The following is an 18,879-nucleotide window of genomic DNA, read 5'->3' as shown; positions in this document are numbered from 1 at the left end:
AATAAAAAACCAGTTTCCCTCACCACCCCCAAAGTCTCTCCTTCCACATAGCACCTTTCTTTCCCTTGCTCCCCCAGGAGTGTGTCTGTGGTTACATTTTCCTTTTGTCTTCCCTTCTCACCATCCAGGAACTGTGATCTGCAGGTAAAGCTGTGAGTCTAACCTACCTCTCCTCTCTCAATGAAGGTTATGTCAGTTGATAACTTAGTGCCAGGGAGTAAAGGAGAGAGGGAATATCCAGGGACCAGCTTACAGGTACCTGTGCCATCTGGCTCCAGAGAAGCTGTGCTGTTAGCTCACCACCTCTGGCTGACACAGTGGCTAGAGTGCAGACGATAACAACTCCAGGTGGTGTAGAGAAAAGGAAAGGGCAAAAATTGGTGGTTCTTTCCTGCTTACCTCCTGAGTATCACCAAGCCCCCTTCAGCTCTTGGCGTCCATTCTCCTTCCACGTGATTTCCATCTCCACAGAGGTGTTCAAGAGTTCTTACACTCTAGGATTCATCCTTCTCTTTGGTGTCTTGGGGATCTTTGTAGATGGCTTTAGGGGAGGGAACTATCAGTTCAGGTTTTTCTATACAAGAAGACATTTATTCTTTTAAGGTCAGCTTCAACCTCTGTCTCCTAAAGCATTCTGGACACACTAATTGCTTGTAGCTATGTGTACTAAATCTGAGTAGAGTTTATTTATACATGTCATTTAAAATTTAGTAAGTCATACTCTTTAGCTTTATTTTGCTGTTCTTAGTCTCCTCTTAAATCCTAGGTAGGGCCTGCATCTTATCCTTGTATGATAACCCCACAGCCTTGGAGTGAATTAATCTGAGATGCTGGCATCTTCTGGAGAGATTTTAATGGCAGGATTATTTTCACCTGGACTCATATCACTCGATTGTACTTCACTGAAAGATCCAAATGAAGTTAATAAACCAGATCTTGATTTTTTTTCCATTTTTCTCCAACATCATCTATAACCAAACTTAAGATTTTGATATTAAGTTAGCTTTACAGTAGAGACGTGCCAGTGTCTTGAAAATGAAATAACATCCTATTCTTTTGAATTTTTTTTATAGAATCACCTTATTCTTATTACAACTTAATCCTGAAGAAAGCTGGACAATTCTTAGACAATTTACATATCAATCTCTTAAAGTTTGCTTTCTCTATAAGGGCATACTCACCAACTATTCAGATGTTCCAACAGGTATGTAAAAATACCCAAACTATAGTCGACAAAGAAGCATGCTGATAATATGCAGAAACCTTAATGTGGGGACGCCTGAGTGGCTCAGTGGTTAAGCGTCTGCCTTTGGCTCAGGGCGTGATCTTGGGGTCCTGGGATCGAGTCCCACATCGGGCTCCCTGTGGGGAGCTTGCTTCTTCCTCTGCCTGTGTCTCTGCCTCTCTCTCTCTGTCTCTCATGAATAAATAAATTCTTTAAAAAAAAAAAAAAGAAAGAAACCCTAATGTGAATATCTTTGGTTGAAAAAGATCTACAGACTTACAGAGCCTGCCATTGATTATATTATCATTGTTAATCATTGATTATAATTGAATATATTATGTAATCTTATAGTTATTTGGAATAAGGAAATTATGAGAACAAATGATTATTGAAATTAATAGTAATGAAAATTTTTAATTTGGCATTTTTTTCAATGACTTTGAAGCATGTTCCTACTATAAAGTTGATTTTGTTAAAGTATTTGATTCTGCCTGCATGTAGATATTTTTTACTTTAATTAGAGCAATAACTTAATAGTAGTTGATGAGTTATTTTAATCAAAGGAATGTGTGAGTTTTAAAGATCATATTTTAATTACCAACTACTGTAGCTAAATATAATCTTTGAAATCTTAGATTGCAGCTGATGAGCCTCCGCCAGATGGCTGTGATGCATTTGTGGTTATCCATAAAAAACACACCTGTAAAATTAATGAGCTTAAAAAACTGCTAAAGAAGGCTACTTCAAGGTAAGTTCATGATTGCCAATAGTGAAGAGTTGAAATAGCAGAAATTTCTTGCAATAAAAATTTTTAATAATAAAGACATTGCTTATTAAATAATGTACTGTATTGAAAAACTGAATCTGAGGTGTTCAAGTCTTTTTCTAAAACATACAAGTACTTTCAGTATAATATCTCAATTAGCTTTTTATTTTGGAATATAAATTATACCAAAATACCATAAAATACATGAAATATGTTTTATATAATCATTATTTTTTTAGATAAGCATGCAAAACTGGATTTATTTGGACTCCAACTCTTTAAATATAAACTGAATATAACTTAGGAATAAAAAATTAATAATATGAACACTAATACAGAGTGTATAGAGTTGCTTTTTGTTATAATGTATTATTAAAAACCTTTTTAACTTTTTCCAAGCATTTAATACAAATGGATATGGGCAGTCAGAATGAAATTATTAATTTATTAGTACCACTGTATGTTCTACTGTCTGATTTATTTATACTTTAAAAAGTATTAAGGTTATTCTCTAATTTTGAAAGAGTTCTTTATATATATTAAACAGTAATATATATTTAGTAATTCATATCAATACTTGTCTTTTTTATTGTAAATCTTTTAAAAGATTACATTTTATATTATACAGAAGGCTTTTTAATTTTTTGTAGTCAAATATTTCTTTTATTTGTGTATGTTTTTATACTTAGTTAAAATCTCTCAAGTTTGGAAAAAACTATTTTCCAGTAGTTTTCCTTAAGTTTTTCCTTTCATTTTACCTTAAAATCTTTTTTAAAGATTTTATTTATTTATTCATGAGAGACAGAGAGAGAGAGAGAGAGAGAGAGAGGCAGAATCATAGGCAGAATGAGAAGCAGGCTCTATGCAGGGAGCCTGATACAGGATCAACCCCGGGACTCCAGGATCATGCCCTGTGCTGAAGGCAGCCCCTAAACCACTGAGCCACCCAGGGATCCCAATCATTTTACCTTAAACTTTTAATCCATGTAAGTTAGGAAGTCCACTGTTAGGAAAGGATCCAGTCAGATATTTCTCCCTTCAGATGACTAGTTGATTATACATTTGTTATATTTATGTTATGCTCTATTTCATAGCTCTTCTGTACATTAACTGTTTCTTGTAGCAGTGCCATGCTGTTTTAGTATTTATTATTTTATAATATATCCTGGTACCTCACAGTACAAGGTCATTGCTGCTTTATATCCTCCCAATTTTTTTTTTTTTAGCTCTGTTGTTATTGATGCTCTCAAATTAATATTAAAGCCTGTTTTCGGGCAGCCCCGGTGGCCTAGCAGTTTAGCGCCGTCTTCGGCCCCAGGCGTGATCCTGGAGACCCAGGATTGAGTCCCACATCAGGCTCCCTGCATGCAGCCTGCTTCTCCCTCTGCCTGTGTCTCTGCCTCTGTGTGTGTGTGTGTGTGTGTGTGTGTGTGTGTGTCTGTCTGTCTGTCATGAATAAATAAAATCTTAAAAAAAAAAAAAATAAAGCCTGTTTTCTCCTACCAAATTGCCTCCCTAAGAAACCTCAGTAGGATTTTAATTAGAATATGCTAAGCTTATTGGTTAATTTAAGAACAGTTTAATCTTGCGGGATCCCTGGGTGGCTCAGCAGTTTAGCACCTGCCTTCGGCCCAGGGCATGATCCTGAAGTCCCGGGATCGAGTCCCACATCAGGCTCCCTGCGTGGAGCCTGCTTCTCCCTTTGCCTGTGTCTCTGCCTCTCTCTCTTTCTCTGTCTCTCATAAATAAATAAGAACAATTTAATCTTTATTATATTGAATCTCTCGACAGATGACATGATGTATCTTCTATTCATATCTTCTTTCATTTTTTTGTTCATGCCTTTTAAAACGTTAAAGTTTTTAAAAATGTTAAAGTTTTGTAATTCTGTTTTTAAATCAGAAATAACATATTTTATCAATTATTTTTTTATTGAGATGAATACATAGTTTTTCTCATTGAACATACTGTGTATTATGGTAATATATTAAAATTTTGTAATAATGGTGTGGGATATTTTCTGTTAAATTAATATTGCTTATGTTTTCATTAAGATTCATGTTTATTTTAATCAGAGATTAGCTATTTTAAATTATAAATGCTATCCTTTTAAAGCAGTCATTCTAGCTTTATATAGTGAATTAGGCAACCATGTAATTTCTGTAAATTCTGTTATTCTTGTACATATGTATGTCATAGAAAAGTATATCATAGGAATTAATTTAAAAAAAAAATAGAGCAATATATTTCTCCAAAGGAGTTTGATCCAGATGTTTTAATGTTTTTATGCAAGTTTTATGTCATTAAGCTTCTCTGAAAAGTACTGCCTGCTATATTTTAGGGGTATCTGCATTGAATTTTTGTTTTATTTCTATTAGTTAAGTATAGTTGATAAACGTTATGTTTGCATCAGTGCACAACATAGTAATTCAACAACTCTATACTTTTTGCAGTGCTCACCGTAAGTGGGATTATCTGTCACCATACAACATTATTACAGTATTATTGGCTGTATTCCTTATGCTGTACTTTTTATCTCTCTGATTTATTTATTTTATAACTAGAAGTTTGTGCCTCCTTAATCCCCTTCACCTATTTTGCCCATCCCCCCACTTTTCTCTGGGGACCACTGGTTTGTTCTCTGTATTTGTCAGTCCGTTTCTGGTTTTTTTGTTTCATTTATTTTGTTTTCTAGATTCCACATAGGAGTGAAATCATATGGTATTTGTCTTTCTCTGCCTTATTTCACTTAACATAGCACGTCCTAGGTCTATCCGTGTTGTCACAAATTACAGGATCTTCAATTCCATTTTTTTTTTTTTAATTTGTGGTCAGTAGGTGGGAAATTCAGGTAGAATTTCCCACCTTTTTTTTTTTTTTAAGATTTTATTCATTTATTCATGAGACACATACAGAGAGAGAGATAGAGGCAGAGACACAGGCAGAGGGAGAAACAGGCTCCATGCAGGGAGCCCAACGTGGGACTCGATCCCGGGTGCCCAGGATCAGGCCCTGGGCCAAAGGTGGCATTAAACCGCTGAGCCACCGGGGCTGCCCCATGGATCTTCAATTCCTTTATAGCTTCCCCCCCCCCCCAGTTATAGCTTTAATAGACTGTGAAATTGTCAGCCCTTGTGCTTTTTTTCTTTTAGTGCATTTTTTAATGTAATTTTAGTAACTTAAAATTATTTTTGATGTCTGAATATATAATTTTTAAAATATTGAATATTCAACTGTTAAATCTAAAATTAAGTTTAAAAAAAAGGTTAACATAAAACTTTCGTGAGAGGCAATCTGCAGTGAATCCTATGAGTCCTTTCATGTTCTTGGTCTGATTTATAGAAAGTGGAGTACTGTGACCACTCCTTAACTGAGCCATTCCTCAGGGTTGTGTTTGTAGCAGGCAGTCTGGAGGAGTGAGGTGATCTTCTTTCCAGAAAGAATAGGCTTGTTTACTGCTTGCTATAAAATAGTGGTTCCCCAAGTATAGTGTTCCTCAGCTGCAGAATATACCCACTATTTGCTATTTGTGTAATATCCATTTAGGTGTTTCGCCCACTGCCCCGCCATGAGATGATAAAAATCTAACTTAATGTTTTATAAGTAGGGTAAAGTCACACCTTAGATCTTTTATAGTTCTTGACAGTTTTAGAAACAAAGGTGAAATGCTGACAGACACATGGCTTTTCTGGAAGAAGAAGGACAGGGCCCACATGGCTGAAGGAAGATGAAAGCTCTCTTCTCTCTCCTCCACCATTTTGTACTCTCTGCTCCTGGCTGGGTAATAGCAGTTTTCTGAACTTGCTCTAGCTTCTGCCATAGTGCCTTGATATATGTGCCTGTAGGAAAAGACACCCAAACTCAACTGATGGAGTTTGGAAGGTGTTTACCACTGGCAAGGGTTTAAAATGATCTCTAGACCAGTTTGATGAAGTTTTATTATTTTGGCTTTCATGAATGAATTATGTTTGGCACTTTTACCGTATATGTTTATGCTGTGAATGTTGTGAATGTTCACGAAGTCTCAAGGGAGACTGCCACCTGTACCGTCTATTCCTAGGTGAGCAACATAGAATCCTAGGAGGAGAAAGAAGCTAGAATAGAATACCAACTTTAGTCACAGTCTCAGGGGCTGCTGGGTACCCAGAGGCAGTTTCAAGTACCACAGCGCCACCTGCTTTAGTCATCAAGTATACTCCTTTTTGAAAAGCAGCTCTTAGGGGCAATCAAGCCCTAATTGAAACTGAAGGAACCCAGGGAAGCCTTGTGTCTCTACTATCTGATATTTTATGTTTTGGTCTGGGTCAAATAGGATTCAATGACTAAAGAGGTAGAGGGACCTGGTCAATTGAAAATGGTATATTCAAGAGCATATTTGTTTTGACTTAGCAGGATCTTAGATTTACATGAAAAAGTGGTAGCTACTCTTTGGGACAAACCTTCTGCCCTATTAATACTACTTCAAGTGAAGTTTCTGGCTCATTGGGGCCCTCAGGACACAGTGATTTCCCTTAATGCCTGGGCTGGGTTACTGGTGGTGGTGGTATCTTTAGGCTGCCGTTACTCTTCAGTCAAGCCACAGCTATATAACATTAGAAGCTGAGTGGTCACTCCATTCTGTGGGCAGAGTTCAGAGCAATACTCTTTTCCTGACTAGTCCTGGACCCGTTGATGAAATTTAGTACATTTATACTGACTCTTAGACTGTTGTCAGTGTCCTGCCCATCTGGTCTGCCACTTAGAAGACTACCAACTGGCAGAATAAAGACACACTCTTTGGGGGCTGTATTCTATGAAGATAAATTGCAGCTGCCCATCTGCTAGTCTGAATTATTTCTGTAAAAGTACACAGTGTTAGACCCATTCTTTTTAGTCTGAAGTCAAACTACTTACCACTTAAAACATAATACTTTACTACTTGAAACAAAAACTCTCTAGCAAAAAAAAAAAAAAAAAGGGTAGAATGATTTGTCTCTTCTCTACCTTCTGTTCAAAGATCTGTGCTCTGTGCTCGGGATCTGCCCTAAAACTTGACAGATGTTGTATTATATATGTAAATACACATATGATTATGTATTTAGGAGAAAGCAACAGTAATTGTCGTCTAAGTAAGTGTAACTTTCTTCTCCTGCCCCCAACAAGGAAATAAAATTATTAAGGAATTTTTTTTTGTTTTTGGAAATTGGGAAAGTGAGAATACCACATGAAAAGAAAAGCAACTTTGATGCCCTGAATGTGTTATGATTTAAAAAAGGAAAAAATAAACTGAGTGTTTAGCTCGAAGGGAAAAAGAAAATAATATGAATGCAAAAGGTAATAGAATTATTCTTTTCTGTTGTTTCAATCATTTATTTAAAGAAATGGAAAACCTGAAAGAAAATGAAAACTTAAGGAAATTTAGGAATGAGGAACATTTGTAGAGGGGAAAACTTAAAATATTTGTTACTCTAAATACATATTCAAGTAAGTTATTTGCTTAAAAAAACACTATGGATGAATATTGATAGTGTAAAACTAAGGCTTATGTACCTAAGGTTCACAAAAAGAAAAATGTATTAACCTAAATGCTATATATAGCTTCTCTCAGGCTTCAATCAGGGAATTGATTTTGCCTTACCTGAAAGCTAATAAGTTTGTCTTTGACGGTTTCATGGATTCTGGCAGAAGACCAGAGACTCTTGGGTTAGAAACAAAGAACTGTACTATTGGTGGCCACAAGCAGCATGAGCATTAGCACGTTTGCACTAGTTCCCTGTGGCTCCATATTCTCCAGGGGTGAAAACGGGCCCACAGGAATACAACATAAGGAGCTGGGAATGTATCACAGCAGAAGGACACAGTGCTTGGGGGAACCTCTGGCTTCTAACAAGCAGTAAGCAACCTTCTCCTTGTCCCAGAGGAAGACGTTCACACACGCCTCAAAGTCTCTTGCTGCAAACCCTGAGAAATGGCCTGTCCTAGTCTTAACACACCCAGAAAGATAGTCAATGGCTATGGTATAATGCCCCTCTCAACAGTCCATCCTTGGGCCTGACAGATTCTTGACCAAACTCAAAATTTTTATGACTATGCAACCCATCAGCCATTCTGTTGTCTCATAAAGCATTTAACTAAGGCTATTCTCAACAGGACTCGAAGCAGCAGGATGAGATCCATCTGTAGGTCTCACCATGCTCAAGGGTCTCCGATTCAGCCAACTATGTATAAGTCCCAGGGGACTAGTGTGTCCTGTTTCAGAGAGATGGGATGTCTAACATCTGTTATCCGTTAAAACCTGAACAAGGAAAAAATAAATAAATAAAAAATAAATAAAACCTGAACAAGGGCATTTATACGGACCTGATCTTTGCCATCACTGCAGATATTCACTGGGGACAGTAAACGGGCCAAAAAAGCAAGCCCTTTCCCCACTGGAAACATTCTGTGCCTGGTTTCCCCAAATACAAACATAAACCCCAAAGTGGCACATGTCATTCTAGTTCCACCATTGTTAAACTTTCACCTGGTAGCTGTAGCCTCAGTCTTCATGTGGCCTAACCCAAGGCTGCTCCCGGCACAGAAGTACAGAGTTTGCATCATTAAGATGACATTGTGTCAGTCTGTATATTTATGCATGAATTTGGGGCATAGGGTAAATATATATTCAGGAGACCTTTGTCTCTGGAAAATCTCTTCCCTTCTAATTTTTCCTTTTATTTTTGACCTAAATATTTAAATCTACTAGCACTGTTTCATTAGCAGCGTTTCTAACTACTAACAATAGTAAATTTTTGAAAACATTTTGTTTCAGACTAATATTAAAATGTAAGATATCCTGTATAAATTATGAAATGTACTTCTACATTACTGATTTGACAAAAATCAGTATTTTTTAATGATAATCCACTTAGTGTCATATGAGTTCCAAGGTATCAGTTAAAATTAATGAAATGATTTTAATAATCTCATCTAGTTTGATTCCTTTTTACTTTTTAAATGTATGATTTTAGCATACTTTTTGTATTTATTAACAGGATCCTATGAAGTATGGCAACTAATTGTTTCCCTTGTTTTGTACATTCTTGTCTCTTCATCTATTGCAGAAGAGATTGTGAGTTCAACACTTGGGGCTGATAAAATTTTGTTTCATATTTCAAGTATCTAAACATTGACAGTAATATCTTTAAAATCCTATCTTTAATGTTAATGAAAGTGGACGATGGGGCACCTGGGTGACTCAGTGGGTTAAGCATGTGCTTTTGGCTCAGGGTGTTGGGATTGAGCCCTGCATGGGGCTCCCCACTCAGTGGAGAGTCTGCTTCTTTCTCTCCCTCTGCTCCTTCCATTCCCCCTTCTGCCCCTCCATGCTTGCTCTCGAGTGTTCTGTCTCTCAAATCTGTAAAAATAATGAAAGTGGATGAATGTGTAAAACTTTAAAAGAAATTTATTAAAGTAATGTGGATGAGTGTGTATACATACTATGACAGCCAAACTAAAAATTACTGTAAAGGTGCTTGAACTCATGTAATCTTATAAACCTGAAATACAGTACTCCATTCTAATAATGTCCAGAAATATGATGCATTTGAAGGCAAGTAATTAGTGGAAAGTTTTCATTATTAGGTTAGTAAAGAGGTATTGAGCACTTGAGTGATTTTGATTTAAAGTAAGTCAGTAGGAGAAAGAAAGAGAGGAAAGAAAGAAAGAAAGAAAGAAAGAAAGAAAGAAAGAAAGAAAGAAAGAAAGAAAAGAAAAGAAAAGAAGAAAAGAAAAGAAAAGAAAAGAAAGAAAAAGTCAGTCAGTAGGGACGCCCGGGTGGCTCAGCGGTTTAGCGCCACCTTCGGCCCAGGGCCTGATCTTGGACACCCAGGATCGAGTCCCACATCAGGCTCCCTGCATGGAGCCTGCTTCTCCCTCTGCCTGTGTCTCTGCCTCTCTCTGTGTCTCTCTCATGAATAAATAAATAAAATCTTAAAAATAAATAAAGTCAGTAACCAGGAATAATAGTAATTTAGCCAGTTTTTATTTGTAAAAGTTAACTTATTTTTATTGGTAAGCCTTGTTCTATAATAATAGGAATTTGAGGGATGCCTGGGTGGCTTAGCGGTTGAGCGTCCGCCTTTGGCTCAGGCCGTGATCCTGGAGTACCAGGATTGAGTCCCACACCAGGCTTCCTGAATGGAGTCTGCTTCTCCCTCTGTTTATGTCTGTGCTTCTCTCTCTGTGTGTGTCTCTCATGAATAAATAAATAAAATCTTTAAAAAAAAATTGAATTTCTCTATTAGAAGAGGTAATTTATATAATTTTCCAGCCATATCAGAAAATCAAAAAATTAGTAATGTTACTTACTATATTTAGTTTATTGTAGAAAGTCTGTAAGTTTTCATGAATATCCTAGAAATGTTTCTCTTTAAAATAACAGTGGTTATCACCAAATGATTATATCAATTTCAATTTAGCTCAAGTAATAGAATATTATTTTTGAATTTTTGACATTTAAAATCATACTTCTTGATAAAAAGATTCAATTTTCATTTTAAGTTTTAATTTTAAGAATTTTCTTCCTTACTCTGTACAGGTTAAATTAACTACTATGGGAGAATTAAAAAATGTAAAGAAAATATGCCACAAAATAACTTATACACAAAACAATATAATAAACATTTAATAAGATAAACTATGATATAAACATGCTGTAAAATTTTATAGTTATGTCAGTAAGTGAAAAAAGAATGCAATACACACATCCAGTATATGAAACCTCAGGGAATCAATTCATTATGTCCATCTGAGTGCAGAATTTGTCCCTTTAATTTTTTGATGCATTTTATGTTAGTTTACGCCAAAAGCACCATGTTCCCAATGTATTAAGTTTAAACATTAAAAATTAGAATAATGCAATGTATGCATACAGAAAATTATATGATTCTTTTTTACTCCTGACTTCTAGAACTTCTCCCTAGGGTCAACCAGTACAGTCAAGTTCTCATGTATCCTTTTAGAAATAAGGTATATATATATATATAGTCATAATTACATAGATAAATACTCCCTACTTTCATCATGAATGGTAGTATACCACCCAACATTTGGTTCCTTTTTTTCCTTGATGATACTCTTGATCAATAGTTTAAATAACTGGAGGTTTGCAAGAATGAGAGAAGAATTATTTCTTGAGCATCAGGCATGTGCTTTATGCTCTGCTAGATGATTTGCAAGTCCTTTTGGTAAATCTTTAGGACACTCACTAAGGTAGTGAGAATTCCTCCTCTTGAGTGGTTAAAGAAATCAGCCCAAAAGAGAGCAAATCACTCGTTTAGAGTCACATACCTAGTAATTAAACTAGAACTTAAATCTAATTCTGCCTACTTTCAAAACCCAGTTATTTAAAGATAGTAAATAAATAAAGTTTGTAGAGATCTGAATTCATTACATAAAGGTTATTTCTCAATACCTTCGTTGTTATTAATCTCATCATCTTGTTTTTCTTTCTACCTGTGTAAGTTGTTAAAAGATGTGGGTTTGGGATTCCATAGACAGGAGTTGGAATCCTGGCTTTCTGTTTGATCTTGTGCTGGACATTTAACTTGTCTGACCCCTGGGAACCTTAAAAATTTAAGTAAATGATAGTAACTATCTAAAGGAATTGTTGAGAAAATAGAATATATATAATATATATATATTACTAATGTACCAATGTACATTATGAATGTGTATATATATATGTATAACTTAGCACAGGTTCTGGCAAATAAGATATCAAGTCTATTTATGATAGGGCCAGACCACAGCACTTCTCTATTTCTTTGTTTATCCTTGAGGATTTCATGAGTTGTTATTTATATTAAGTATTGATAAGTATTAGTACTGATAATCTTTGTATGATATAGTGCTTTTGTTTTTTAAATTATTTGGAGCCCACTTTCAGGAAATGTGAGGTATGAAAAATTATACCCTTCTAATTGAAGAAAAAATTTTTTCATTGAAAAATATATTGCTGTTATATGTTATTTAAAGATAGTAAACCTTGCTTATTAAAAACATTTGTAATATTCAGTTTTGGGTTAACCAGATTTCTTTTGTCTTGAATTGAAGTCACTTTCTATTGATTCACTCAGATTTCATATAGTAAATGGGGATTCTTTCTCACTTACATATAGCTATAAAATTTTCAGCATGTTTATGTTACATTCTGTTGTATATGTTTGTTTATGTTTGTTGTATTGTTTTATTGTAAGGAAAGTTATTTTGTAGGTATACATGTTTTTAATTTTCCCACAGAAATTACTATGTTAAATTGTACACAGGATGAACATTCACCACAGGAAGTTTAAACTCTTTTTCTGTGATTTTTGTGTGTGTGTGTGTGTGTGTGTGTATAAATGTGTATATATATGTATAGATGTATATGTGTATTTTTTTTCCTGTAAGTTGTTTGATAAGCAGAAATTATAAAAGGTCATGATGTGTTTTCAGTATACTCTTTCGGTTCTTTCAGAAGTTTGTGTCTTGGAGCGCCTAGCTGGCTCAGTTGGTAGAGCATGCAACTCTTGGTCTTGGAGTTCTGAGTTTGAGCCCACATTGGGTATAGAGATTACTTAAAAATAAAATCTTTCAAAATAAATAAATAACAGAAGTATGTGTTTTGTTTCCATTTTAGGCCCAGACCTTATCTGTTTAAAGGAGATCATACATTTCCTACAAACAAAGAGAGCTTACCAGTGACTATACTCTATGCTGAAATTGGTACCAGAGCATTTGGTAAATTTCACACAGTATTGTCCAAAAAAGCTCGAAATGGGGAAATTCTGTATGTTCTTCGGCATTATATTCAGGTACAGTTTTATCCAAGATTATTTTGTCTATAAAAAAAATATGTTTGGTAATTTCCTTAGTAGGTTTTACATAACTTCCACCTGAACAGTTAAAGATTTTTTAAAATTAACACACCTATCAAATGTGAACTTTATGTGGAAAAATACATGAGGATTCTGTATCTTTGGGGATCATGTTGATACTCCTTTCAATTCAGATTCCTTTCTTAAATCTGAAACAGGTTTAAAAGTTGGATAAAATAACCATAATGTGTATAATATTTGCTAGAATTCATAAATATAGTTTGAATTTTTTTTTGTTTTTTGAGAAAGAGAGGGAGAAAGAGAGTGTGGGGGGGGGAAGGGAGAGGAGGAGAGAGAATCTTTTCTTTTTTTTCATAAGATTTTATTTATTTATTTATGAGAGACACAGAGAAAGGCAGAGACACAGGCAGAGGGAGAAGCAGGCTCCATGCAGGGAGCCCGACATGGGACTCGATCCAGGGTCTCCAGGATCATGCCCTGGGCTGAAGGCAGCACTAAACTGCTGAGCCACCCGGGGTGCCCAAGGAGAGAGAATCTTAAGCAGACTCCACACTCAGCATGGAACTGAACCTTACAACCCTGAGGTCATGACCTGATCCAAAATCGAGAGTCAGACTTGACTGACTGAGCCACCCAGGCACCCCTTTAAATACAGTTATTTTTAATGAAAATGTATTATGATGAGGAAATCTAATTTAATTGATATACTGATAGTATTTATTAGTTCAAAATATGAAGCACTGCATAAGAATGCTGTTAACTATTTCTTTGGATGGCTGACTACCGTTTTATTCAAGTTTCTGGTCAAATATGTTGTGTTCCCACTCTTCCAAACTCACATTGCTATCACACTCTTATTATGTAGTATTCTGGCTTAATGATTGTATAGTACCCATTGGTATATCTCAAGCTTTATTTATTTCATACCTCCACACCATTCCTCCCACCCCACACAACCAAACTCACACAAATATACTAGAACATAATGACCATTAGAAGGAGGACTTTGCTTATTTTACCACTATATTCTGAACATGGAAAGAGTATTTTAAAATGAAATGTTAGTGATTTGCATATTAATGTTTAAGTTAATAAAAGCATTATAGATATAGTTGTTAATTGCTATACATATTCTTTACCTGTTTTTGTATTGGATAATTTGGGTTTCTCTTATCGACAAATTTTAAAAAATATGTTTTGAATACTAATCTTCTATACTTTGCAAACATCTTCTATAGTATTTCTGGTCTTCTGGTATTAAAAAAAATTATTTATGACATCTTTGGTTCAGTGCAAGTAATAATTGTGATGTAGTCAAATTAATCCAATATTTCTAATAGTTTCCTTCACGAAATCATAAGGACATTTTCCTGTATTTTCTTATAATAATAAAGGGCTAATCTTTATGTTTTGGTTTTAATCCATCTGGAATGTATTTGAATATGCTGCAGGTTAGGGATACAATTCTAGTTTTTCCATATGGAAAATTACTGTTTTTCACATAATTTATTGAACAGTTGAGTATTTTAAGCCATCATATGCCAAGTTTTCATATAGGCATGTATGTTTTTAGACTCTATATTCTGTTCCAATAATATAGATGTCTGTTCTATACAAATATATTTTAATTGCAGTAGCTTAAACTCCAAAGCAATCGTGACAAAGAAGAACAAAGCTAGAGGCATCATGCTTCTGGATTTCAAACTATATTACAAAGCTATAGTATTAAAATACTGTGGTATTGGCATAAAAATATATAGATCACCTAAGCATTCACCTGGGAAAAGGAAACGTGTTTAGTAGGTGAGCATGTTGAAATTTGTAGTTCAGTTTATTAGCCTAAAGAATGGGAGATGGGCTTCTGTGCTGAGGGAAGAAGTTTAGAATCAGATAAACCCAGTACTGCCACTTACCAGTATGAGGCTCTCCCAAGTCTCAGTTTCCTCAGAATTGCTACAGAATGAAAAGTAACAACTACTGAAAGAGTCCCAAGACAGCAGAGGAGTAGAATACCTTAGTTTCATCTGGTCCCAGGAATTCAGCTAGATAGCTACTAAATCATTCTGAACACCTGTGAACTGGAGATTTAAGAAGAAAGTAGCTGCAACTCTACAAGTAGAAAAGTGCCCACTTTCTGCAAGGTAGGAGGTGCAGAGAAATAAATCTGAGACAATATATGGGAATATAAACCATGGCAGGAGGTAGCCTCAATTAGCCTGCTTCTGGAAAGTGGTAATAGCAGTCAGGTGCCAAATCAGAACTTTCAGAACTTTTAGAAGTCTGTTTTAGTGAGGCATGTCCTGGCCTGAAAGGTGTTCAGGTGATGAAGTGGGTCAAAATCCTAGGTGGGACAGTGTGGTCTCAGGATCCTCAGGGTCACAGAAAGGCTGGGAGTGCCTGAGTGCCCTAGAGTTCCCAAGCATCGGAAAGGGGAAGCCAGCAACAAACAGCCGAGGAGTGAGCTTTCAGCTCCAGGTTGCCATAAACTGTGAATGACACACGGTAATCATGACTGCTCTCCAAGCAGGGGCCCAACAAATGGCAGAACGGCAAGAACCCCTCTTCCCTCAAAAGGGTCTGCAGGGCTTGGAGACTTGAATGAGGGTCACGTGCCTATGATGGAAAGGCTCAGTCACAGGCTGGGTAAGCAGAGTTCGAATGGAGCCCAGGGAGAAAGGAGTGACTGCTTTTCCCTGAGGGAGTACTGAAGAGTGGTCCTGGAGACTGACAGGTCACCATTTTCACTCATCCTCTAAAGCTGTGAGGAAAGCCTTTGGAGAACAAAAGCCGAATAAGCAAGCTGGAGCAGATTACCTCACCTGGCTCCCTGACAAGGGTGGTGCAGTCCCATGGGGGTGCAAAGACACCTGAGAATCAGCACAACAGGTCCCTCCCCTAGAAGATAAGCACCACTATCCAGCCAAGACCAAATCTACTGATCACAGAGAACTGCAAAGCTCCAGCACTAGGGGAATATCACATATATAATTCATGAGGGTTTTTCCCCCACAATTCTTTAGTCTTTCAATTTTAATTTTTTTCTTTCCTTTCCCAACCAAGTTTTTATCAACTTTTTAAAAAATCTTTTTTAATTTTCATTTTTACATTTACATTCTATCCTTTCATTATATTTAATTTTATTTTTGTACATATATCTTTTTCTTTCTTTACAATTTGGGGATGCATTTTCTCTTTTTTTTAAGATTTTATTTATGTATTTGAGGGAGAGAGAGAGAAAGCACAAGCAAGACGAGGGGCGGAGGGATAAGCAGGTTCGAGCCCCATACAGGATTCAGTCCCAGCTCTGGGATCATGACCTGAGCCAAAGGCAGATGCTTAACCAGCTGAGCCACCCAGGTGCCCCAGGATGCAGTTTCTTCTAACAGACCAAAAATACACCTAGAATCTAGTGTATGTCTCTGTTCTCTTCTCCTGTTTGATCATATTCACTTTTTTCTCTTTTTTTCTTTTTTTTCCTGATTTGTTAGTCTTTTTAAATTTTCATCTTTATGATTACATTCTATCCTTTCAAAGTACTTTATTTTTGTATATTTATGTTTTTCTTTCTTTACAAGTTTGAGATATCATTTCTTCTAACAAACTGACCAAATATACTCAGGACATAGTGTATTGCTCTGTTCTGTTCACCTGTCTGTTCATATTCTTTTTTTTTTTGTCTTTTAATTTTCATTTTTTATAGTTACATTCTATCCTTTCATTGTATTTAATTTTTTTTGTAGACATAGAAGGTTTTCTTTTGTTACAATTTTAGGATCTAGTTTTCTAACAGTCCAAAATACTATTGCTCTCTTCTGTTCACCTGTCTGATCATATTTTCTCAATTTTTTTTTGTTTCACATCTCTTCTGATTTTTTTAAAGATTTTATTTATTTATTCATGAATGACACAGAGAGAGAGGGAAAGACAAAGAGGGAGAAGCAGCTCCATGCAGGAAGCCCAATGTGGGACTCGATCCCAGGACCCCAGAATCATGCCCTGGGCCAAAGGCAGACGCTCAACTGCTGAGCCACCCAGGTGTTCCTCTTCTGATTTGTTGAGTGTATATTTCTCTGGGGTTGTTGTTGCCATATTAGTATTTCGTTCTCAAGTTCATCTGTTTTTCTCTGGACAAGACGGAAAAACACCCCACTTACTACAATGGACAGATCATCTAAGCAGATCAATAGGAAACAAGGGCTTTGAATGACACACTGGACCAGATGGACTTCACAGATATATTCACAGCATTCTATTCTAAAGCAACAGAATACACATTCTTCTCAAGTGCATATGGAACATTTCTCCAGAATAGATCACATACTGGGTCACAAATCGTGTCTCAACTGATAGTAAATGATCGAGATCATTTTGATGGCTACTCAGCCACCAAAAAATGAAATCTTGCCATTTGTAATGATGTGGATGGAACTAGAAGATATTATGCTAAGTGAAATAAGTCAGAGAAAGACAGTTATATGATTTCAGTTGTATGTGGAATTTAAGGAACAAAACAGAGGGGCATAGGGAAAGGGAGGGAAAAATAAGATGAAATCAGAGAGGAAGAGAAACCATAAGAGACTTAATCATAGGAAACAAATTGAGAGTTTTTGGAGGGGTGAGGAGGTGCGGTTATTTGGTGATGAGCATTAAGGAGGGCAGGTGATACAATGAGCACTGGGTATTATATAAAACTGATGAATCACTGACCTCTACCTGTGAAACTAATAATACACTATATGTTAATTAGTAGAATTTTAGAAAATAAAAAATATAGAGATCAGTGGAACAGAATGGAGAGCCAAAAGAAAACCAGAGCTGGGGGCATCACAATGCCGATTTCAGGTTGTACTACAAAGCTGTGATCATCAAGACAGTGTTGTACTGGCACAAAAACAGACACATAGATCAGTGGAACAGAATAGAGAATCCAGAAATGGGCCCTCAACTCTATGGTCAACTAATATTCAACAAAGCAGGAAAGACTATACACTGGAAAAGGGACAGTCTCTTCAATAAATGGTGCTGGGAAATTGGACAGCCACGTGCAGAAGAATGAAACTAGACCATTCTCTTACACCATACACAAAGATAAACTCAAAACGGATGACAGATCTAAATGTGAGATAAGAATCCATCAAAATCCTAGAGGAGAATATAGGCAACACCCTTTTTGAACTTGGCCACAGCAACTTCTTGCAAAATACATCTATGAAGGCAAGGGAAACCAAAGCAACCTACAAAATGGGAGAAGATATACCAATCAAAACCACAATGTGATACCACCTCACACCAGTGAGAATGGTGAAAATTAACAAGGCAGGAAATAACAAATGTTGGAGAGGATGTGGAGAAAGGGGAACCCTCCTGCACTGTTGGTGGGAATTTGAACTGGTGCAGCCACTCTAGAAAACCGTGTGGAGGTTCCTCAAAAAGTTAAAAATAGAACTTCACTACGACCCAGCAATTGCACTGCTGAGCATTTACTCCAAAGATACAGATGTAGTGAAATGCCGGAACACTTGCACCCCAATGTTTCTAGCAGCAATGTCCACAATAGCCAAACTGTGGAAGGAGCCTCGGTGTCCATGGAAAGATGAGTGGATAAAGAAGATGTGGTCTCTGTACACAATGGAATAATACTCAGTCATTAGAAATGACAAATACCCACCATTTGCTTCGATGTGGATGGAACTGGAGGGTATATGTTGAGTGAAATAAGTCAGAGAAGGACAAACATTATATAGACTCATTCATTTGGGGAATACAAAAAAATAGTGAAAGGGAATAAAGGGGAAAGGAGAGAAAATGAGTGAAAATATTAGTGAGGGTGACAGAACATGTAGAGACTCCTAACTCTGGGAAACGAACATGGGATAATGGAAAGGGAGGTGGGTGGGGGGGTTGGGGTGACTGAGTGACGGGCACTGAGGGAGGCACTTGACGGGATGAGCACTGGGTGATATGCTATATGTTGGCAAATTGAACTCCAATAAAAAAAAGAGAGAGCCAAGAAATAAACCCGTGCATATATGGTCGACTAATATTCAACA

At 36.3% G+C, this 18,879-nt stretch overlaps 1 protein-coding gene across 3 annotated transcripts in view; it reads left to right on the top strand.

The window, feature by feature from the left end:
* The window catches only part of UGGT2 (UDP-glucose glycoprotein glucosyltransferase 2), a 184,115-nt gene that overhangs the window by 25,381 nt on the left and 139,855 nt on the right, over nucleotides 1–18,879 (top strand). For 2 of the 3 annotated variants that reach the window (XM_049099391.1, XM_025441332.3), the window contains exons 3-5: nucleotides 1,074–1,204; nucleotides 1,861–1,973; nucleotides 12,631–12,805. In XM_049099391.1, coding sequence (XP_048955348.1) covers nucleotides 1,074–1,204; nucleotides 1,861–1,973; nucleotides 12,631–12,805 — 419 coding nt within the window. The remainder of the gene's footprint in view (nucleotides 1–1,073; nucleotides 1,205–1,860; nucleotides 1,974–12,630; nucleotides 12,806–18,879) is intronic. The other variant, XM_049099392.1, reaches the window with a different exon arrangement.

Source organism: Canis lupus, chromosome 22 (genome assembly GCF_003254725.2).
Source record: "Canis lupus dingo isolate Sandy chromosome 22, ASM325472v2, whole genome shotgun sequence".
In the NCBI taxonomy this organism is placed as follows: Eukaryota; Metazoa; Chordata; class Mammalia; order Carnivora; family Canidae; genus Canis; species Canis lupus.
The sequence above is the reverse complement of the archived record's forward strand: the minus strand, read 5'-3'. Positions and strand labels throughout refer to the sequence as shown.